Here is a 20,095-nt window from a genome sequence, read left to right on the forward strand (position 1 = left end):
AAAGAAAGAAAAAAAAATACCACGGTTAGGTGGTATATATTGTAATACAATTATGGATGGACGGACTGCCTGCCGAGTTCCGACTGCCGACACAGAGGTAGCCACAGCCGTGAACTACCGCACTGTACTGTGTCTGCTGCTAATATAGACTGGTTGATAAAGAGATAGTATACAATACATACAACAATGAATATACTACTATACTGGTGGTCAGGCACTGGTCACCACTAGTCACACTGGCAGTGGCACTCCTGCAGCAAAAGTGTGCACTGTTTAATTTTAAATTAATATAATATTATGTACTCCTGGGGGCTCCTGCTATAACAACCTGCAGTGCTCCCCAGTCTCCCCCACAATTATTATAAGCTTTGCCTTTTATACATTGATGTGCAGCACACTGGGCTGAGCTGAGTGCACACAGACTGAGTCACACTGTGTGACTGGCTGCTGCTGTGTATCGTTTTTTTTCAGGCAGAGAACGGATATAGCAGAGAACGGATATATATTAAAATAAATAAAAGTTAACTAACAACAACTGCACTGGTCACTGTGGTAAACTCTGTCTGACTCTGCACAATCTCTCTCTCTCTTCTAATCTAATTTCTAATGGAGAGGACGCCAGCCACGTCCTCTCCCTATCAATCTCAATGCACGTGTGAAAATGGCGGCGACGCGCGGCTCCTTATATAGAATCCGAGTCTCGCGAGAATCCGACAGCGTCATGATGACGTTCGGGCGCGCTCGGGTTAACCGAGCAAGGCGGGAGGATCCGAGTCTGCTCGGACCCGTGAAAAAAACATGAAGTTCGTGCGGGTTCGGTTTCAGAGAAACCGAACCCGCTCATCTCTAGTTTCATATCACGAGTTGTACGGTGTGATTGGTGTGGCTGGTATGAGTCTTACCCGGGATTCAAAATCCTTCCTTATTGTGTACGCTCGTCCGGGCACAGTACCTAACTGAGGCTTGGAGGAGGGTCATAGTGGGAGGAGCCAGTGCACACCAGGTAGTCTAAGATCTTTCTAGAGTGCCCAGCCTCCTTCGGAGCCCGCTATTCCCCATGGTCCTTACGGAGTTCCCAGCATCCACTACGGACTACGAGAAATAGAATTACCGGTGAGTAAATTCTTATTATCTCATTATAATGCGTATTACCAGAAAATGAACGCTCACAATCAGTAACTTAGGGGGACATTTACTAAGCAGTGATAAGAGCGGAGAAGTGAGCCAGTGGAGAAGTTGCCCATGGCAACCAATCAGCACTGAAGTAACGTCTATAATTTGAATACTATAAAATTATACAGAGCTGCTGATTGGTTGATGGGGCAACTTCTCCACATGGTCGCACTACACGGACATGGGGGGAGATGTATCAGACTTTCTAAAGAGAAAAAGTGGAGAAGAGGCCCATAACAACCAGTCAGCTCCTAGATGACATTTATCAAGCACCTAATGTAAATAGGTTGAAACTTATTGGTTGCCATAGGCAACAGCTCCACTTTCCCTGTACTAGATAAATGACAGCTAGAATTTGGTTGCTATGGGCAACACCACAGCTTATCATCTTTAGAAGGTTTGATAAATCACCAAATGTTCGTTCAGGGTTGTTCACTTGGTCTATATTGGAAAACGGTGATATTTTCAGTTGTTGAAATCTGTGACCGTCCCTGGTGATTACATATAATGTCTTTACTGACATGAAATCTGCAATTATTAATCACGGAATAAAGAGCGATCAGTTTGATGCACGTTGAGCGTCTGTGGCAAAGGACTGGTAGACAAAAGGAAAGTGGCATTTGCATTTATGAATGTGCCTGCTTGCAGGGAAGCATTGGGTAAGCACAGTTACACTCCGAGCGTATGTGTCCAGGCGTCAGGAGTTAATGCATTATTATGTGAGACGCTCAGTCACCGACTGTTGTGCGTGATAGCAATTTGTGTGCCGTGTTCCTGGCTGGCCCTGAGGTGCAGGAGGGCCTCGGGCTGCATCAGAACATTTCCTCGGGCCTACTAAAATATTTAAGTCCTGCTTGTCACGTTAGGCAGGCCCGCTGGTACAAGTGTATTATTGGCTGGCCGTCTCGCTCCTCATTCTGCTCACGTGTAATGTGTGTGAGTGTGTGAATCCATATTTCCGCTGCTTTGTCCTCCTGCAGGTTGGCAGTCTGCTCTCCCCTCACAGCCCCCCTCTTCTCCGGCCTATAAGTGGCATTTACAGGCTCCAGGAATCTGCTCCAAATGCTTTCCATATTAGTACAGCCCTGTGATTCCCAAATACCAAGATCCCCACTCAGCTAGCAGGCAGCTGGAGGGAGAGAGAGCACTTGCCCAGCCTGATCACAGACGCAGCGTCCGAATGGGAGCCCAGGACAAACACAAAGGGGTCTCCAAGGACCAGGCGGCCCAGGGACCAGCCGAGGCGCCGGAAAAGAAGGCCGAAGGGAAGAAGGCCAAAAAGGGGAAGAAGGATGAAAAAGCGGGACAGCAGGAGGAATCCCACACGTGCTGGGGCTGTCGCTTTCCGCTGCTGGTGGCGCTGCTCCAGTTGACCCTTGGCGTATCCATTACAGTGGTGGCCTTCATCATGGCTGTGAACTTCTCCTCATTACTAGTCAGAGACACTCCGCACTGGGCTGGGATTCTTGTAAGCATTCAGACGCTGCTGTGCTGTAACACTTTGCATGACACGCTGGCTTAACTGCTTCTGCACCAGTGCACTAACACTCATGGGGGGGGAGGGATGAGGAGGGTGATGGGGGAGGGGGGGGGGGGGGGATTTGGGCAGGGGGCTAACGAAGGGCACCCGGGCACCGATACTGTGTGACGGCCCTGGGTACACTTTATATCTCTCGTGCAGCAGCCAGAATCCTGCACACTGAGGTAAATGCAATGTCTCAGGCAGCCTGCAGTAGTGAGCGCCGCGGCCGATCTGTGCTGTTACTCTGGGAAACCAGTCTGACGGCGTCGGCACAACCCAGGCATAAGGGGGACCAAAGGTTAATTCTGAGAGCCAGAACAGATCTCAGGCCCCAAATTTCCCATTCTGGAATCCCACCGCCTCAGCTTCAACATCACAGGGAAGGGGATTTTAACCCCTCGGTTGACAAGGGGCCCACAACAAGTCTACCAGAGGGAAAGGCCTCTTGCTGTTGCTGAGGGATGAATCTATGAAGTAAACCCCAGTGCCCCTATAACTGATTAGCGAGTCGGTGCCTTGGAAGGGAGGGCGCCAAGTGATAATTCCTAAATTTGTAGGCGTCAAAAAAATGCACGTGCAGTATGCATGTACCGAAATGCACATATAAATAGTCCCATGTCTGTTCGTCCGGCCTTCATCTGACTGCCTCAGGGTATTAGGGAACCAGGACATCCATCGCCACCGTAGATTATTCTCTGGTCCCCTTGCTGACAGTAGGGATTACCAATATGTCTATATACAGTATTGTGTAATCCCCACGTGTTGCTCTGGTGGGCTTTAGGCCATTACCGTTGTGCGCAGATAAATTCTTCTGCGCGGACTTGACTTATTAAACCTCAGCCAATAAATTGATCATTATTGGCCCGACTCTGCGTGTGCAAAATATGGCGTCTAACAATTATCTTCTCTTCCCTATAAATTCCTTACACCCGCGCCTTTGCAGTTGTTCATGTTATTACTGGAGCTGTTTCATGTAAAACAGGCTGCGCTTTTATGTCCAGCGGTCTTTAAAATTAAGTTGGAATATTATATATTATTAATGTTTGTGTTTATGAGATATTAAGATAAAGGTTATGATGCTTTCCTAAGGTTAGCTGTCTAAACAAAGAGCAAATCAGCATTATCTGTAAATGAGGACAAGCGTCTAATGTTTACATTAGCCGATCGCTGACATTATCCACATTTCCTGTGTTTCTCTATCCGTGTCGTAGCTGCTTCTGTTGAATTTCATGTAGAGATTTTCCTGCTTTATATAATATATTCAATTGGAATGTACAAAATAGGTGACAACCCCAATATACCCAAACCAGATACACCCCAATATACCAGAACCACCTACACCCCAATATACCCAAACCACCTACACCCTAAAAATATTCAAACTATCTGCACCCCCAATATACCCAAACCACCTGCACCCCGAATATGAATATACACAAACTACCTGCACCCAATATACCTAAACTACCTGCACCCCAATATACCCAAAATACCTGCACCCTTTATATACAAAACCACCTACACCCCCAATATACGCAAACCACCTACACCCCTAATATACACAAACCACCTGCACCCTCCATCTACCCAAACCACCTGCATCCCCAATATACACAAACTACCTGCACCCCTAATATACCCAAACCACCGACACATCCAATATACTCAAACTACCTGCACCACCTAATATACCGAAAGCATCTACACCCCCAATATACCCAAACCACCTACACCCCCAATATGAATATACACAAACTACCTGCACCCCAATATACCTAAATTACCTGCACCCCAATATACCGAAACTACCTGATTTCCTAATATACACAAACCACGTACACCCCAATATACACAAACTTCCTGCACCCCCAATAAACCCAAACCATCTTTACCCCCAATATACCCAAACCACCTACACCCCAGTATACATAAACCACCTACACCCCAATATACAGAAACCACCTACACCCCCAATATACCCAAACTACCTGCACCCCTAATATACCCAAACCACCAACACCCCCAATATACCCAAACAACCTACACCCCAATATACCGAAACTACCTGCATCCCCAGTATACCCAAACCACCTACACCCCAATATACCCAAACCACCTACACCCCAATATGCCGAAAATACCTGCACCCCCAATATAACCAAACCAACTACACCCCCAATATGAATATACCCAAACTACCTGCACCCAATATACCCAATCCATGTATACCCCAATATACCCAAACCACCTACACTCGAATATGCCCAAACTACCTGCACCCCAATATACCTGCACCCCAAAATATCTAAATTACTTGCATCCCCAATATACACAAACTACCTGCACCCCCAATATACCCAAACCACCTACACCCCTAATATACCCAAACCACCTACACCCCCAATATACACAAACCACCTACACCCCCATTATACCCAAACCACCTGCATCCCCAATATACCAAAACTACCTGCACCCCCAATATGAATATACCCAAACTACCTGCACCCCAATATACCCAAACCACCTGCACCGCAATATACCCAAACCACCTACACCCCCAATATGAATATACCTATACTACATGCACCCCCAATATACCAAAACTACCTGCATCCCCAGTATATCCAAACCACCTACACCCCCAATATACCCAAACCACCTGCATCCCCAATATACACAAACTACCTGCACACCCAATATACCCAAACCACCTAACCCCCAATATGAATATACCTAAACTACCTGCACCACCAATATGCCAAAACTACCTGCATCCCCAGTATAAGCAAACCCCCTACACCCCAATAAATCCAAACCACCTGAATCCCCAATATACACAAACTACCTGCACACCCAATATACCCAAACCACCTACACTCCCAATATAAACAAACCACCTACACCCCCAATATACCCAAACCACCTACACCCCCAATATACCCAAACCACCTGCACCCCCGATATACCCAAACCACCTACACCCCCAATATACCCAAACCACCTGCACCCTCAATATACCCAAACCACATCTGCACCCCCAATATACCCAAACCACCGACACATCCAATATACTCAAACTACCTGCACCCCCTAATATACCGAAAGCATCTACACCCCCAATATACCCAAACCACCTACACCCCCAATATGAATATACACAAACTACCTGCACCCCAATATACCTAAATTACCTGCACCCCAATATACCGAAACTACCTGATTTCCTAATATACACAAACCACGTACACCCCAATATACACAAACTTCCTGCACCCCCAATAAACCCAAACCATCTTTACCCCCAATATACCCAAACCACCTACACCCCAGTATACATAAACCACCTACACCCCAATATACAGAAACCACCTACACCCCCAATATACCCAAACTACCTGCACCCCTAATATACCCAAACCACCAACACCCCCAATATACCCAAACAACCTACACCCCAATATACCCAAACTACCTGCACCCCTAATATACCCAAACCACCAACACCCCCAATATACCCAAACTACCTGCACCCCTAATATACCCAAACTACCAACACCCCCAATATACCCAAACAACCTACACCCCAATATACCGAAATTACCTACATCCCCAGTATACCCAAACCACCTACACCCCAATATACCCAAACCACCTACACCCCAATATGCAGAAAATACCTGCACCCCCAATATAACCAAACCAACTACACCCCCAATATGAATATACCCAAACTACCTGCACCCCAATATACCCAATCCATGTATACCCCCAATATACCCAAACCACCTACACTCTAATATACCCAAACTGCCTGCACCCCAAAATATCTAAATTACCAGCATCCCCAATATACACAAACTACCTGCACCCCCAATATACCCAAACCACCTACACCCCTAATATACCCAAACCACCAACAACCCCAATATACCCAAACTACCTGCACCCCTAATATACCCAAACTACCAACACCCCCAATATACCCAAACAACCTATACCCCAATATACCGAAATTACCTACATCCCCAGTATACCCAAACCACCTACACCCCAATATACCCAAACCACCTACACCCCAATATGCAGAAAATACCTGCACCCCCAATATAACCAAACCAACTACACCCCCAATATGAATATACCAAAACTACCTGCACCCCAATATACCCAATCCATGTATACCACCAATATACCCAATCCATGTATACCCCCAATATACCCAAACCACCTACACTCTAATATACCCAAACTGCCTGCACCCCAAAATATCTAAATTACCTGCATCCCCAATATACACAAACTACCTGCACCCCCAATATACCCAAACCACCTACACCCCAAATATACCCAAACCACCTACACCCCCAATATACCCAAACCACCTACACCCCCAATATACCCAAACTACCTGCACCCCTAATATAACAAAACCACCTACACCCACAATATACGCAAACCACCTACACCCAAATATACACAAACCACCTACATCCCCAATATACAGAAACTATCTGCACACCCAATATACCCAAACTGCCTGCACCCCAATATATCCAAACAACCTACACTCCCAATATACACAAACTGCCTGCACCCCAATATACCCAAACCACCTACACCCCTAATATACCCAAATCACCTACACCCCCAGTATAACTAAACCACCTACACCCCCAATATACCCAAACCACCTACACCACCAATATACCCAAACCACCTACACCCCCAATATACCCAAACCACCTACACCTCCAAGATACCAAAACGAAATACATCTCCAATATACCCAAACCACCTAAATCCCCAGTATAACCAAACCACATGCATGCCCATTATACCCAAACCGTCTGCACCCCAATATACCCAAACTACCTGCACTCCCAGTATTCCCGAACCACCTATACCCCAATATACCCAAACTACCTGCACCCCCAGTATAACCAAACCACCTACACCACCAATATACAAAAACTAGCTGCACCCCCAATATGCTCAAATCAAATTCACCCCAGTATTTCCAAACCACGTACGCCCCCAGTATACCCAAACCAATTATACCCCTAATATACCCAAACTACCTGCACACCCAATATACCCAAACCAGCTACACCCCCAATATATCCAAACCACCTGTACCCCTAATATACCCAAACTACCTGCACCCCAATATACCCAGACAGACAGATAGATAGATAGATAGATAGATAGATAGATAGATAGATAGATAGATAGATAGATAGATAGATAGATAGATAGATACGTAGATTAGATAGCTAGATAGAGATAGATAGATAGATAGATAGATAGATAGATAGATAGATAGATAGATAGATAGATAGATAGATAGAAGTGTACCAGTAGTTGTTGCACTGTGTGTAACCTTAGAATGGAAGCCTGAACTCGGTGCTGTGTTGCATTACATACTAAAAATACCAGAGTAGAATCACCGGCTCAGAATTAATATGAAGCCCATTGTGTGGCGCCAGCTCAGGACCTAACAAGCATATTACATAAAAGTGGACGTCAGAGTTGCAAAGTTCAGGTCTGTAGGTCACTCACTGACCGGCACAGCTTAGGTATAGTAAGACGGTAAATCATTCTTTGTTTGCACTGTGCACGAATCAGAGTATCACCAATGTATGGATCTGGGACAATGCCCCATGTCACTTATAGAGTTAGGACGGCTGGACAACAGACAGACGTTAATATGTCACATGATCTGATTGTGTAGACCTAGAGGAAGACAATATAATATACCTCTGGGGCGACACAGTGGTCAGTGCGGCCTCCAGGGGGACCAAATTCTTCCTGGCCCAGAAATGGCAATCACATAAATTCCCTGTATCCCAAAAATGTAATGCACCCATTCATAGGTACCAGGGAGCCAGTCTTTGCTGTCTTCTACACATGCGGCGCCATCTTTTCAATTACATAACCGTGGCCCGCTGCACGGTGGGAGTTCACGATCTCATAAAACACCCCAGATATGACACTTTGGCGTCTATTCATGAAGCAGTGAAAATAGTGGAGAAGTGAACCTGTGGAGAAGTTGCCCATGGCAACCAATCAGCTGCTCCGTACAATTGTATAGTATGCAAATTCTAAATGAGCCATAGAGTATTCTAAAACTCCCATCACACCACTGATTCCGGTGCAGTAGACATGAACTTAGAGGTGTATAATAAATGGTGCTCCAGCCAATCAGCTCCTGTCGTGTGTTTGAAAACTAACAGTTGGAAGCTGATTGGTTGGGCCACCATTTATCATATACAATGAGTTTTATATTGCTAAATCTGGTTGATACAGTAAATGGGCCCCTTACTTAGGGGAACATTTACTAAGCAGTGATAAGAGCGGAGAAGTGAGCCAGTGGAGAAGTTGGCCATGGCAACCAATCAGCACTGAAGTAACATCTATAATTTGCATACTATAAAATGATACAGAGCTGCTGATTGGTTGATGGGGCAACTTCTCCACTGGCTCACTTCTCCACTCTTATCACTGCTTAGTAAATGTCCCCCTAAGTCCCATATAGACAATGATACATGGCTGGAAACAGTAGGTAACCTCTTTACGATTCATCCTCTGTCTACAATGGGAAGACGGGCCTCAGCGCACAGTACTAGAAGGCTCTGGCACATACAATGCCCTGAAACCTTTTCTTCACCTATTTGCAATATATTGGGGGTCATTCCGAGTTGTTCGCTCGCAAGCTGCTTTTAGCAGCTTTGCACACGCTAAGCCGCCGCCTACTGGGAGTGAATCTTAGCATCTTAAAATAGCGAACGATGTATTCGCAATATTGCGATTACACACCTCGTAGCAGTTTCTGAGTAGCTCCAGACTTACTCGGCATCTGCGACCATTTCAGTGCTTGTCGTTCCTGGTTTGACGTCACAAACACACCCAGCGTTCGCCCAGACACTCCCCCGTTTCTCCGGCCACTCCTGCGTTTTTTCCGGAAACGGTAGCGTTTTTTCCCACACGCCCATAAAACGGCCTGTTTCCGCCCAGTAACACCCATTTCCTGTCAATCACATTACGATCGCCAGAACGATGAAAAAGCCGTGAGTAAAATTACTAAGTGCATAGCAAATTTACTTGGCGCAGTCGCAGTGCGGACATTGCGCATGCGCATTAAGCGGAAAATCGCTGCGATGCGAAGATTTTTACAGAGCGAACAACTCGGAATGACCCCCATTGTATTTAAAAATCAGCAAATGTTTAGTAGGGCGAAGTGTTCCGCCCAAGGTCAGGGTATATCCGTATTTTAATGTTTTGCAATGAAATGACTGTGTGATTTAAAAATAAGACTTCCTAAATATAGTTTGTCCCCTGCTTACTAACAGCGAGTTGCACTTTAAGCAATCAGTCTGGAAAATCTGTGCGCTGATGCAATCTGCGCCGCTGACGGAGGAGCCGGGGACTTTTTGACCGTTAAAACGAATAATTCTGGTGTTGTAATGTGACAATGTCACAGCTATACTTCACAGGCTAAGAATAAATCACACATAGAATACTTCATATACCAACCCCACTCAAGGCACACTAAGCCAACGTCATAACCGTCTCACTTATAATATAGCTAACGTATTGGAAAAGAAATGTATTTAAGTGATCGCAACATTTTCTGTAGATTTAATAACACTGGGGTCTATTTACTAAGCCTTGGAGAGAGATAAAGGACCGACCAACCAGCTACTGTCATTTTTCAAACACAGCCTGTAACATGGCAACTAGGAGCTGATTGGTGGATACTTTGGGGGTCTATTCATGAAGCAGTGAAAAGTGTGGAGAAGTCAGCCAGTGGAGAAGTTGCCCATGGCAACCAATCAGCATTGAGGTAACATTTATGATTTGCATACTATACAATTGTACGGAGCAGCTGATTGGCTGCCATTGGCAACTTCTCCACAGGCTCACTTCTCCACACTTTTCACTGCTTCATGAATAGACCCCTTTATCTCTGTCCACTTTATCTCTCTCGAAGACTTAGGGGTCTATTTACTAAGCCTTGGATGGTGATAAAGTGAACAAAGATAAAGTACCATCCAATCAGCTCATAACTGTCAATTTTCAAACCCAGCCTGTGGCATGGCAGTTAGGAGCTGATTGGCTGGTACTCTATCTGCGTCCACTTTATCTCCGTCCACTGTCTGCTGCGAACAGTCCATTAGAACCACCACCATTATTCTTGATGCCTTTATTCCTATATGGGTGTGGTATTAATAAAAGTGCCCTCTCCCACCATTACCTCTGCCCGTCCACACTCGGTACCTCTGCCCGTCCACACTCATTACATCTGCCTGTCTACATTACTTTCTAAGCAAACCCGTGTTTAGCGTGCAAGGCGGGGGAGGGAGAGGGGAGTGGAAGGGGATGTAAGAAAAGTCTGCAGTATTTAAGAGAATTGTCATGGAATCCCGGGAAAGTAAGTCACCCTCCGCCTGGATACCTAGTGGAAGAGTCAGGAGCTTGATGACGCGTTTCACTGTAAAACGCGTCAACATAGCCCTGCTTCTGCCCGGTGCAGTGATGCAAACTGGGGTGATGGGGGCATGGTGAGAGAGTCATGTCGTCATATACTCTGACCTACCCTGGATATCATTATTAATACGTTTTCTGCTACAGGGATGCAGGACAATGTGGACCTTTTTTTTTATCAGCGATTGGGTGAAATGGGGTGCAGTATTGTATGCCGGCGGATGGACTTAAAAATAAGTGTACTTAGGGCCTTGTTCAGGTTTGTTAGCAAACCAAAAAAGTTATCAATCGGGCAAAACCATGTGCACTGCAGGGGGGGGGGGGGCGCAGATGTAACATGTGCAGAGAGAGTTAGATTTGGGTGGGGGGGTGTTCAAACTAAAATCTAATATGCGGTGTAAAAATAAAGCAGCCAGTATTTACCTTGCACAGAAACAATATAACCCACCCAAATCTAACTCTCTCTGCACATGTTACATCTGCCCCCCCTGCAGTGCAGCAAGGTTTTGCCCAATTACTAACTTTTTTGGTTTGCCAACCATCCTGAACAACCCCCATAGTGCTGCTTATAATCTCCAGAGAGTTAGATATATGCAGAAGGGATAACAAAGCATAGGCTATATATATATCTATATATCTATATATGTATATATATATATATATATATATATATATATATAGTAGCAGATATCCGGCACTAGTGTGGCAAAGATAAGTGAAGCGCTCCGGTGCCCTTCAGGGGTACTGTGTCCCAGTATATACAAGCAGATTGGCGGCACTCAGAGACTGTTGTTAGCTGCAAAAACGTGCTTTAATTTTCAACGTTTCTGGCCTCTGCAGAGCCCCGAGACATTGAAAATTAAAGCACGTTTTTGCAGCTAACAACAGTCTCTGAGTGCCGCCAATCTGCTTGTATACATATATATATATATATATATATATTTATATTAGTGATGTGCACCGGACATTTTTCGGGTATTGTGATTTTGGATTCGGTTCCGCGGCCGTGTTTTGGATTCGGACGCGTTTTGGCAAAACCTCCCTTAAAATTTTTTGTCGGATTCGGGTGTGTTTTGGATTCGGGTGGGTTTTTTTCAAAAACACCTCAAAAACACCTTAAATCATAGAATTTGGGGGTCATTTTGATCCTATAGTATTATTAACCTCAATATCCATAATTTCCACTCATTTCCAGTCTATTCTGAACACCTCACACCTCACAATATTATTTTTAGTCCTAAAATTTGCACCAAGGTCGCTGGATGACTAAGCTAAGCGACCCAAGTGGCCGACACAAACACCTGGCCCATCTAGGAGTGGCACTGCAGTGTCAGACAGGGTGGCACTTAAAAAAAATTGGCCCCAAACATCACATGATGCAAAGATAAATAAATAAATAAAAGAGGTGCAAGATGGAATTGTCCTTGGGCCCTCCCACCCACCCTTATGTTGTATAAACAGGACATGCACACTTTAATAAACCCATCATTTCAGCGACAGGGTCTGCCACACAACTGTGACTGAAATGACTGGTTGGTTTGGGCCCCCACCAAAAAAGAAGCAATCAATCTCTCCTTGCACAAACTGGCTCTACAGAGGCAAGATGTTGACCTCATCATCATCCTCCGATTCCTCACCCTTTTCACTGTATACATCCCCCTCCTCACAGAGTATTAATTCGTCCCCACTGGAATCCACCATCACAGGTCCCTGTGTACTTTCTGGAGGCAATTGCTGGTGCATGTCGCCACGGAGGAATTGATTATAATTCATTTTGATGAACATCATCTTCTCCACATTTTGTGGAAGTAACCTCGTACGCCGATCGCTGACAAGGTGACCGGCTGCACTAAACACTCTTTCGGAGTACACACTGGAGGGGGCAACTTAGGTAAAATAAAGCCAGTTTGTTCAAGGGCCTCCAAATTGCCTCTTTTTCCTGCCAGTATACGTACGGACTGTCTGACATGCCTACAGTGATGCTGTCATATAATCCTCCACCATTCTTTCAATGGTGACAGAATCATATGCAGTGGCAGTCAGTAATCGTTGGCAGGTCCTTCAGTCCGGACCAGATGTCAGTTTTCGCTCCTGACTGCCCTGCATCACCGCCAGCGGGTGGTTTTGGAAATTTGATCCTTTCCCTGGCAGCTCCAGTGGCGGGAGAAAATGAAGGAGGAGCTGTTGGCGGGTCACGTTCCGCTTGACTTGACAAGTGGCTCACCAGCAGGTCTTTGAACATCTGCAGACTTGTTTATGCCGGAAAGAGAGATACAACGTAGGCTTTAAACCTAGGATCGAGCACGGTGGCCAAAATGTAGTGCTCTGATTTCAACAGATTGACCACCCATGAATCCTGGTGAAGCGAATGAAGGGCTCCATCCACAAGTCCCACATGCCTAGCGGAATCGCTCCATTTTAGCTCCTCCTTCAATCTCTGCAGCTGCTTCTGCAAAAGCCTGATATGGGGAATGACCTGACTCAGGCTGGCAGTGTCTGAACTGACTTCACGTGTGGCAAGTTCAAAGGGTTGCAGAACCTTGCACAACGTTGAAATCATTCTCCACTGCGCTTGAGTCAGGTGCATTCCCCCTCCTTTGCCTATATCGTAGGCAGATGTATAGGCTTGAATGGCCTTTTGCTGCTCCTCCATACTCTGAACCACCTCGTTACCACCTCTTTCTTCAGCTGATGGTGGGGAATGTTCAGGAGTGTTTGCTGGTGCTCCAGTCTTCAGCACGCAGTGGCTGAATGCCGAAAGTGGCCCGCAATTCTTCGGGCCACCAACAGCATCTCTTGCACGCCCCTGTCATTTAAAAAAAAATTCTGCACCACCAAATTCATTTTATGTGCAAAACATGTGACGTACTGGAATTTGCCCACATGTAATGCACGCACAAGATTGGTGGCGTTGTCCGATGTCACAAATCCCCAGGAGAGTCCAATTGGGGTAAGCCAATCTGCGATGATGTTAATCAGTTTCCGTAAGAGGTTGTCAGCTGTGTGCCTCTTATGGAAAGCGGTGATACAAAGCGTAGCCTGCCTAGGAACGAGTTGGCGTTTGCGAGATGCTGCTATTGGTGCGGCCGCTGCTGTTGTTGCTGCGGGAGGCAATACATCTACCCAGTGGGCTGTCACAGTCATATAGTCCTTAGTCTGCCCTGCTCCACTTGTCCACATGTCCGTGGTTAAGTGGACATTGGGTACAACTGCATTTTTTAGGACACTGGTGACTCTTTTTCTGAGGTCTGTGTACATTCTCGGTATCGCCTGCCTAGAGAAGTGGAACCTAGATGGTATTTGGTACTGGGGACACACTACCTCAAGTAATTCTCTAAGTCCCTGTGAACTAACGGCGGATACCGGATGCACGTCTAACACCAACACAGCTGTCAAGGCCTGAGTTATCCGCTTTGCAACAGGATGACTGCTGTGATATTTCATCTTCCTCGCAAAGGACTGTTGGACAGTCAATTGCTTACTGGAAGTAGTACAAGTGGTCTTCCGACTTCCTCTCTGGGATGATGATCGACTCCCAGCAGCAACAACAGCAGCGCCAGCAGCAGTAGGCGTTACACTCAAGGATCCATCGGAGGAATCCCAGGCAGGAGAGGACTCGTCAGACTTGACAGTGACATGGCCTGCAGGACTATTGGCTTTCCTGTCTAAGGAGGAAATTGACACTGAGGGAGTTGGTGGTGTGGTTTGCAGGAGCTTGGGTACAAGAGGAAGAAGGGATTTAGTTGTCAGTGGACTCCTTCCGCTGTCACCCAAAGTTTTTGAACTTGTCAATTACTTCTGATGAATGCGCTCCAGGTGACGTATAAGGGAGGATGTTCCGAGGTGCTTAACGTCCTTACTCCTACTTATTACAGCTTGACAAAGGCAACACACGGCTTGACACCAGTTGTCCGCATTTCTGTTGAAATAATTCCACACTGAAGAGGTGATTTTTTTGGTATTTTGACCAGGCATGTCAATGGCCTTATTCATCCCACGGACAACAGGTGTCTCCCCGGGTGCCTGACTTAAACAAACCACCTCTCCATCAGAATCCTCCTGGTCAGTTTCCCCCTCAGCGCCAGCAATACCCATATCCTCCTCATCCTGGTGTACTTCAACAGTGACATCTTCAATTTGACTATCAGGAACTGGACTGCGGGTGCTCCTTCCAGCACTTGCAGGGGGCGTGCAAATGGTGGAAGGCGCAAGCTCTTCCCATCCAGTGTTGGGAAGGTCAGGCATCGCAACCGACACAATTGGACTCTCCTTGGAGATTTGTGATTTAGAAGAATGCACAGTTCTTTGCTGTGCTTTTGCCAGCTTAACTCTTTTCATTTTTCTAGCGGGAGGATGAGTGCTTCCATCCTCATGTGAAGCTGACCCACTAGTCATGAGGAACATAGGAGAGGGCCATAGCCGTTCCTTGCCACTCCGTGTCGTAAATGGCATATTGGCAAGTTTACACTTCTCCTCAGACGCTTTTAATTTAGATTTTTGGGTCATTTTACTGAACTTTTTTGGGGGGGATTTTACATGCTCTCTACTATGACACTGGGCATCGGCCATGGCAGACGACATTGATGGCATTTCATCGTCTCTGCCATGACTAGTGGCAGCAGCTTCAGCACTAGGTGGAAGTGGATCTTGATCTTTCCCTATTTTACCCTCCACATTTTTGTTCTCCATTAATTAATGTGTGGAATTATATGCCAGTAATATATCTGGAATTAGACGGCAGTAATGTCTGGAATTAGATACCACTAGATAGATACCAGATACCACTGTGACTGGAATGATGATGACCTATGCACAGTGACTGGACACTACCACAGCACCCTACAGCAGCAAGATAAAGCACAAGACACTGGACTTTTAGTCACCACAATGCAGCACTGACACTGAGCACAGATATTAAGCACTGTTCAGGATACTAGAAGTGACACGGAGCTGCAAGATACAGCAATGGACTACTGTATACTGGTGGTCACCACAATGCAGCACTGTACTACTATATACTGGTCACAATGCAGCACAGATATTGAGCACTGATCAGGAGAATAGAACTGAGTCTGACACGGAGCTGCAAGATACAGCAATGGACTACTGTACTGTACTACTATATACTGGTGGTCACCACAATGCAGCACTGTACTACTATATACTGGTCACCACAATGCAGCACAGATATTGAGCACTGATCAGGAGAATAGAACTGAGTCTGACACGGAGCTGCAAGATACAGCAATGGACTACTGTACTGTACTACTATATACTGGTGGTCACCACAATGCAGCACTGTACTACTATATACTGGTCACCACAATGCAGCACAGATATTGAGCACTGATCAGGAGAATAGAACTGAGTCTGACACGGAGCTGCAAGATACAGCAATAGACTACTGTACTGTACTACTATATACTGGTGGTCACCACAATGCAGCACTGTACTACTATATACTGGTTACCACAATGCAGCACAGATATTGAGCACTGATCAGGATACTAGAACTGAGTCTGACATGGAGCTGCAAGATACAGCAATGGCCTACTGTACTGTACTACTATATACTGGTGGTCACCACAATGCAGCACACGGAGCACAGATATTGAGCTTTTCAGGCAGAGAACGTAGCCACGTCCGCTCCGCTCAATTGACAATGCACAAGTGAAAATGGCAGCGACGTGCAGCTCTTTATATGGAATCCGAATCTCGCGAGAATCCGACAGCGGGATGATGACGTTTTCCCCCGTTCGGGTTTTGCGTGTTAGGCGGGAAGAACCGAGGCTGCCTCGGACCCATGTAAACCACGTGAAGTTCGGGGGGGTTCGGATCTCGACGAACCGAACCCGCTCATCTCTAATATATATAGGATTTATTCTTACTGTACGTTATTTTCTATGCACGCCTGGAAAGATATACAAGCCTGAGCACTGTACATAGATAATTTCACGTCTTTGCATATTTAATTCTATTCACATGAGAGTCTTAGCTGCCACCCTGCTCAGGAGACGCGAGGGTGAGTCAGGAGGTGTAAGGGAAGATTATATAATAAGGCCACGAGCGGAATAGGAGGGGTGGCTGGAGGGGGATGTGTACAAGAGATCAAACACAAGACGAAGAAAAAAAATCTGGGCTATTTTGTTCATGACTTGAACTATCTCTGCATATTTATTAAAATCCCATTGTTGTCTGTACGCTGCACATCCCGCTGCAGGCGACATGAGCCTCTCAGCCTCAGGCGTTGCTTACGCCCCACAGTGTGGCCTCTGTGCGATCTAGAACTCGTGACACCCCAGCACATGACGACGCTCTGAAGGTGCCCGACCGGTGTTTTGCAAGCACCGTGTTTGTCAAACCGTGTTCCTCAACTGTTAGGGTTTTGGAATCGGGGGTTGTGTGCTCAAGAGGACATAGGGGGAGATGTATCAAACATTGTAAAAACAAAAAAGTGTAGACGTTTCCCTTGGCGACCAGTCAGCTCCTACTATCATTCTAGATTGGTTGCTATGGGCAACTACTCCACTTTTTCTCTTCCGAAGGTTTGACACATCTGCCCCATTGTCATGTCATGGGGCATGTGCCTTGTGAGATGCTTTAGAAGTGGAAATGTTGCCCATATCAACCAATCAGATTCTACTTTATTTATCTAGCTGCTTCTAGAAGATAATAGCTAGAATTTGATTGGTTGCTATGGGCAACCAACTTCTAAAAATCTTTCACCTTAGTAAATATAAATAGTAAATATATCCCTGAGTCGAGAGAGAAACAGAAAAATCAAGCAACTTTGTTCCTGGACAAACCACGCTGCAATGGAAGGGTAAAGGGTAAATACATGTATTATGTTTGCATGCAGGGTAAATACTGGCTGCGTCTGCATGTAGCCCACAGATTCTGGGCAGCTTTATTTTTACACTGCAATTTAGAACTGAGTTTGGAGTTGGACACACCCCTAGCAAATCTAAATCTCTCTGCACATGTTACATCTGCCGCCGCTGCTGCGTTGTTGTGCGCAGATACTGTGCGGAAATATGCAAAAGTCGCAGCAGCCAGAATTGGTATTAGGACGCCCACCAGCGGCTTTGCAAAACCAAGCGACCAAGGATGCAGCCGCTGGCTCCGAAACGCCTATAAAACGGTTCTGTCACACCCGCGTTTTTCTGACCTATTACCACCCACAAACAGTCCCTAACTGTCCATCAATCAGCATCCAAATCATAGTTGCCGACTTTATGGCAGCCATGTCAGCACTGCAGTGGGTGATGATGTGGGGACTGCGGCTTGGTATAGGGTGCGGGGAGGGGGCATAACATGGCACAAGAGACTCTGGTGGGGGCGTAGCTGAGTGTTTGCATCATCAAAGTCACACCCCCTGCTGTACCATGCTGAAATTACCAGCACTGTACAGTGGTGGGTGCAGCTACGATAACGCAATTTGGTGCGGATCACGTCACCGGCCACCCGGTCCGCTCACTTTACTCGCTAAGTGGGAGTCTGAGTGGCAGGGTGCGGACAGCTCCAGGAGACGTTCCCACTTTCCCGGGGGGGGGGGGGGGGGGGGACTGGAAGCGCCATCCGATTTTCAGGAGCCTCCTGGCCGTTCCGGGTGAGAAGGCAAGTGTGGTTCAAATCCTCCCTGCAGCGACATCGCAGAGGCATCAGGAGGCATGCGCCGTGCGATAGCAGCAGTAAAAAAAAACACCGTCCACCTGCATACATATGGGAATAGTGTCCGTCTCTGTGTGTAGGCAGCTAGTGCACTGTAAATGCACCCAGAACAGGAAGGGGGGGGGGGGGGGGGGAGGCTCTTCCATTCTCAGCATGACGGGGCGATGGCATTTCCCTAAATTTCTTCACTCTCATATTTAAGGAAACCGTCTGATGCCCTTCTTCGCTGCTCGGTGCCAAAAACAACCAACGGGATGAATATTTTAGCAAGCCAATATAAGAGAGCACAGAAATGGAAGGGAACGTCAGCTGCCTGAATGTACCTGGCAGACAGAGCTGCTTTCTATAGGAGGGCAGAGAGGCCGCACTGTCTTTGCCTGGTTGTGCAAATAACCTGCCAGGCATCAGACATCTGCCTTGCATTAAGAGACCGGCAGGCGTAAAACACAACCTGTGCTGTGGGAAAGAGCCGCTAGCTAGGGGCGGCCGTCACCAATACTAATGAACCTCAGAAACCCACAAGTTCCAGGAAGTTTATAGAATTGAAGAAAAGTTGTATTTGTAGAAGATACTTTTCTGCGTGACAGCCGCCGTCCTGGCGCTAATCCCATTGAGGAAACATTGCGGTCCGCTTCTGTCTTATTTAAGACCTATCTCAAAATGAGAACATAAAGGCTGAATAAATGCAATGCTCACTCTCACTAGGGGGTAAATTTACTAAGATGGGAGTTCTATTTAAGAAGGGATGTTGCCCATAGCAACCAATCAGATTCTACTTCTCATTTATCTAGCACCTTCTAGAAGATAATACCTGGAATCTGATTGGTTGCTATGGGCAACATCCCATCTTAAATAGAACTCCCACCTTAGTAAATTTACCCCTAGGTGTTAATGGTTTATCAAGTAACAGCAACTACAGGGGGACAGATTCAATTAGACGCATGTCGGATTGTGGCGCAAGTAAGTGTGGGACCTTGTGATCACGGCTGGTATCTCTTCTCTCCAGCCGTACTCACTGTTACATGTACATCAGTGATAGTGCTGAGCTACAGCGGAGCAGGGTTTCGTACATCTCACCAGCCGGTGAGGGTAGCGATGCAGGGATTCTCGAACAGCTTTATTTCATTTAAAAAAAAAAAAAAGAATTTAAATAGTGCTCAGGTAATAACCAGGAGCTAAACAGGAGACTTCTGTCTCCCACCATGTCACACTGCACACTGAAAAGACAAGATTGCACATGCT

General features: G+C 46.2%; 1 protein-coding gene across 1 annotated transcript in view; it reads left to right on the forward strand.

The window, feature by feature from the left end:
* Positions 1–2,154: 2,154 nt before the first annotated feature.
* SSPN (sarcospan) overlaps positions 2,155–20,095 on the forward strand; it is a 32,697-nt gene continuing 14,756 nt past the window's right edge. The window contains exon 1 of the mRNA XM_063929102.1: positions 2,155–2,641. Within this exon, the coding sequence (XP_063785172.1) occupies positions 2,354–2,641 (288 nt within the window). The 5' untranslated portion in view covers positions 2,155–2,353. The remainder of the gene's footprint in view (positions 2,642–20,095) is intronic.

The sequence above is a fragment of the Pseudophryne corroboree genome, chromosome 6 (genome assembly GCF_028390025.1).
Source record: "Pseudophryne corroboree isolate aPseCor3 chromosome 6, aPseCor3.hap2, whole genome shotgun sequence".
Lineage (NCBI taxonomy): Eukaryota > Metazoa > Chordata > Amphibia > Anura > Myobatrachidae > Pseudophryne > Pseudophryne corroboree.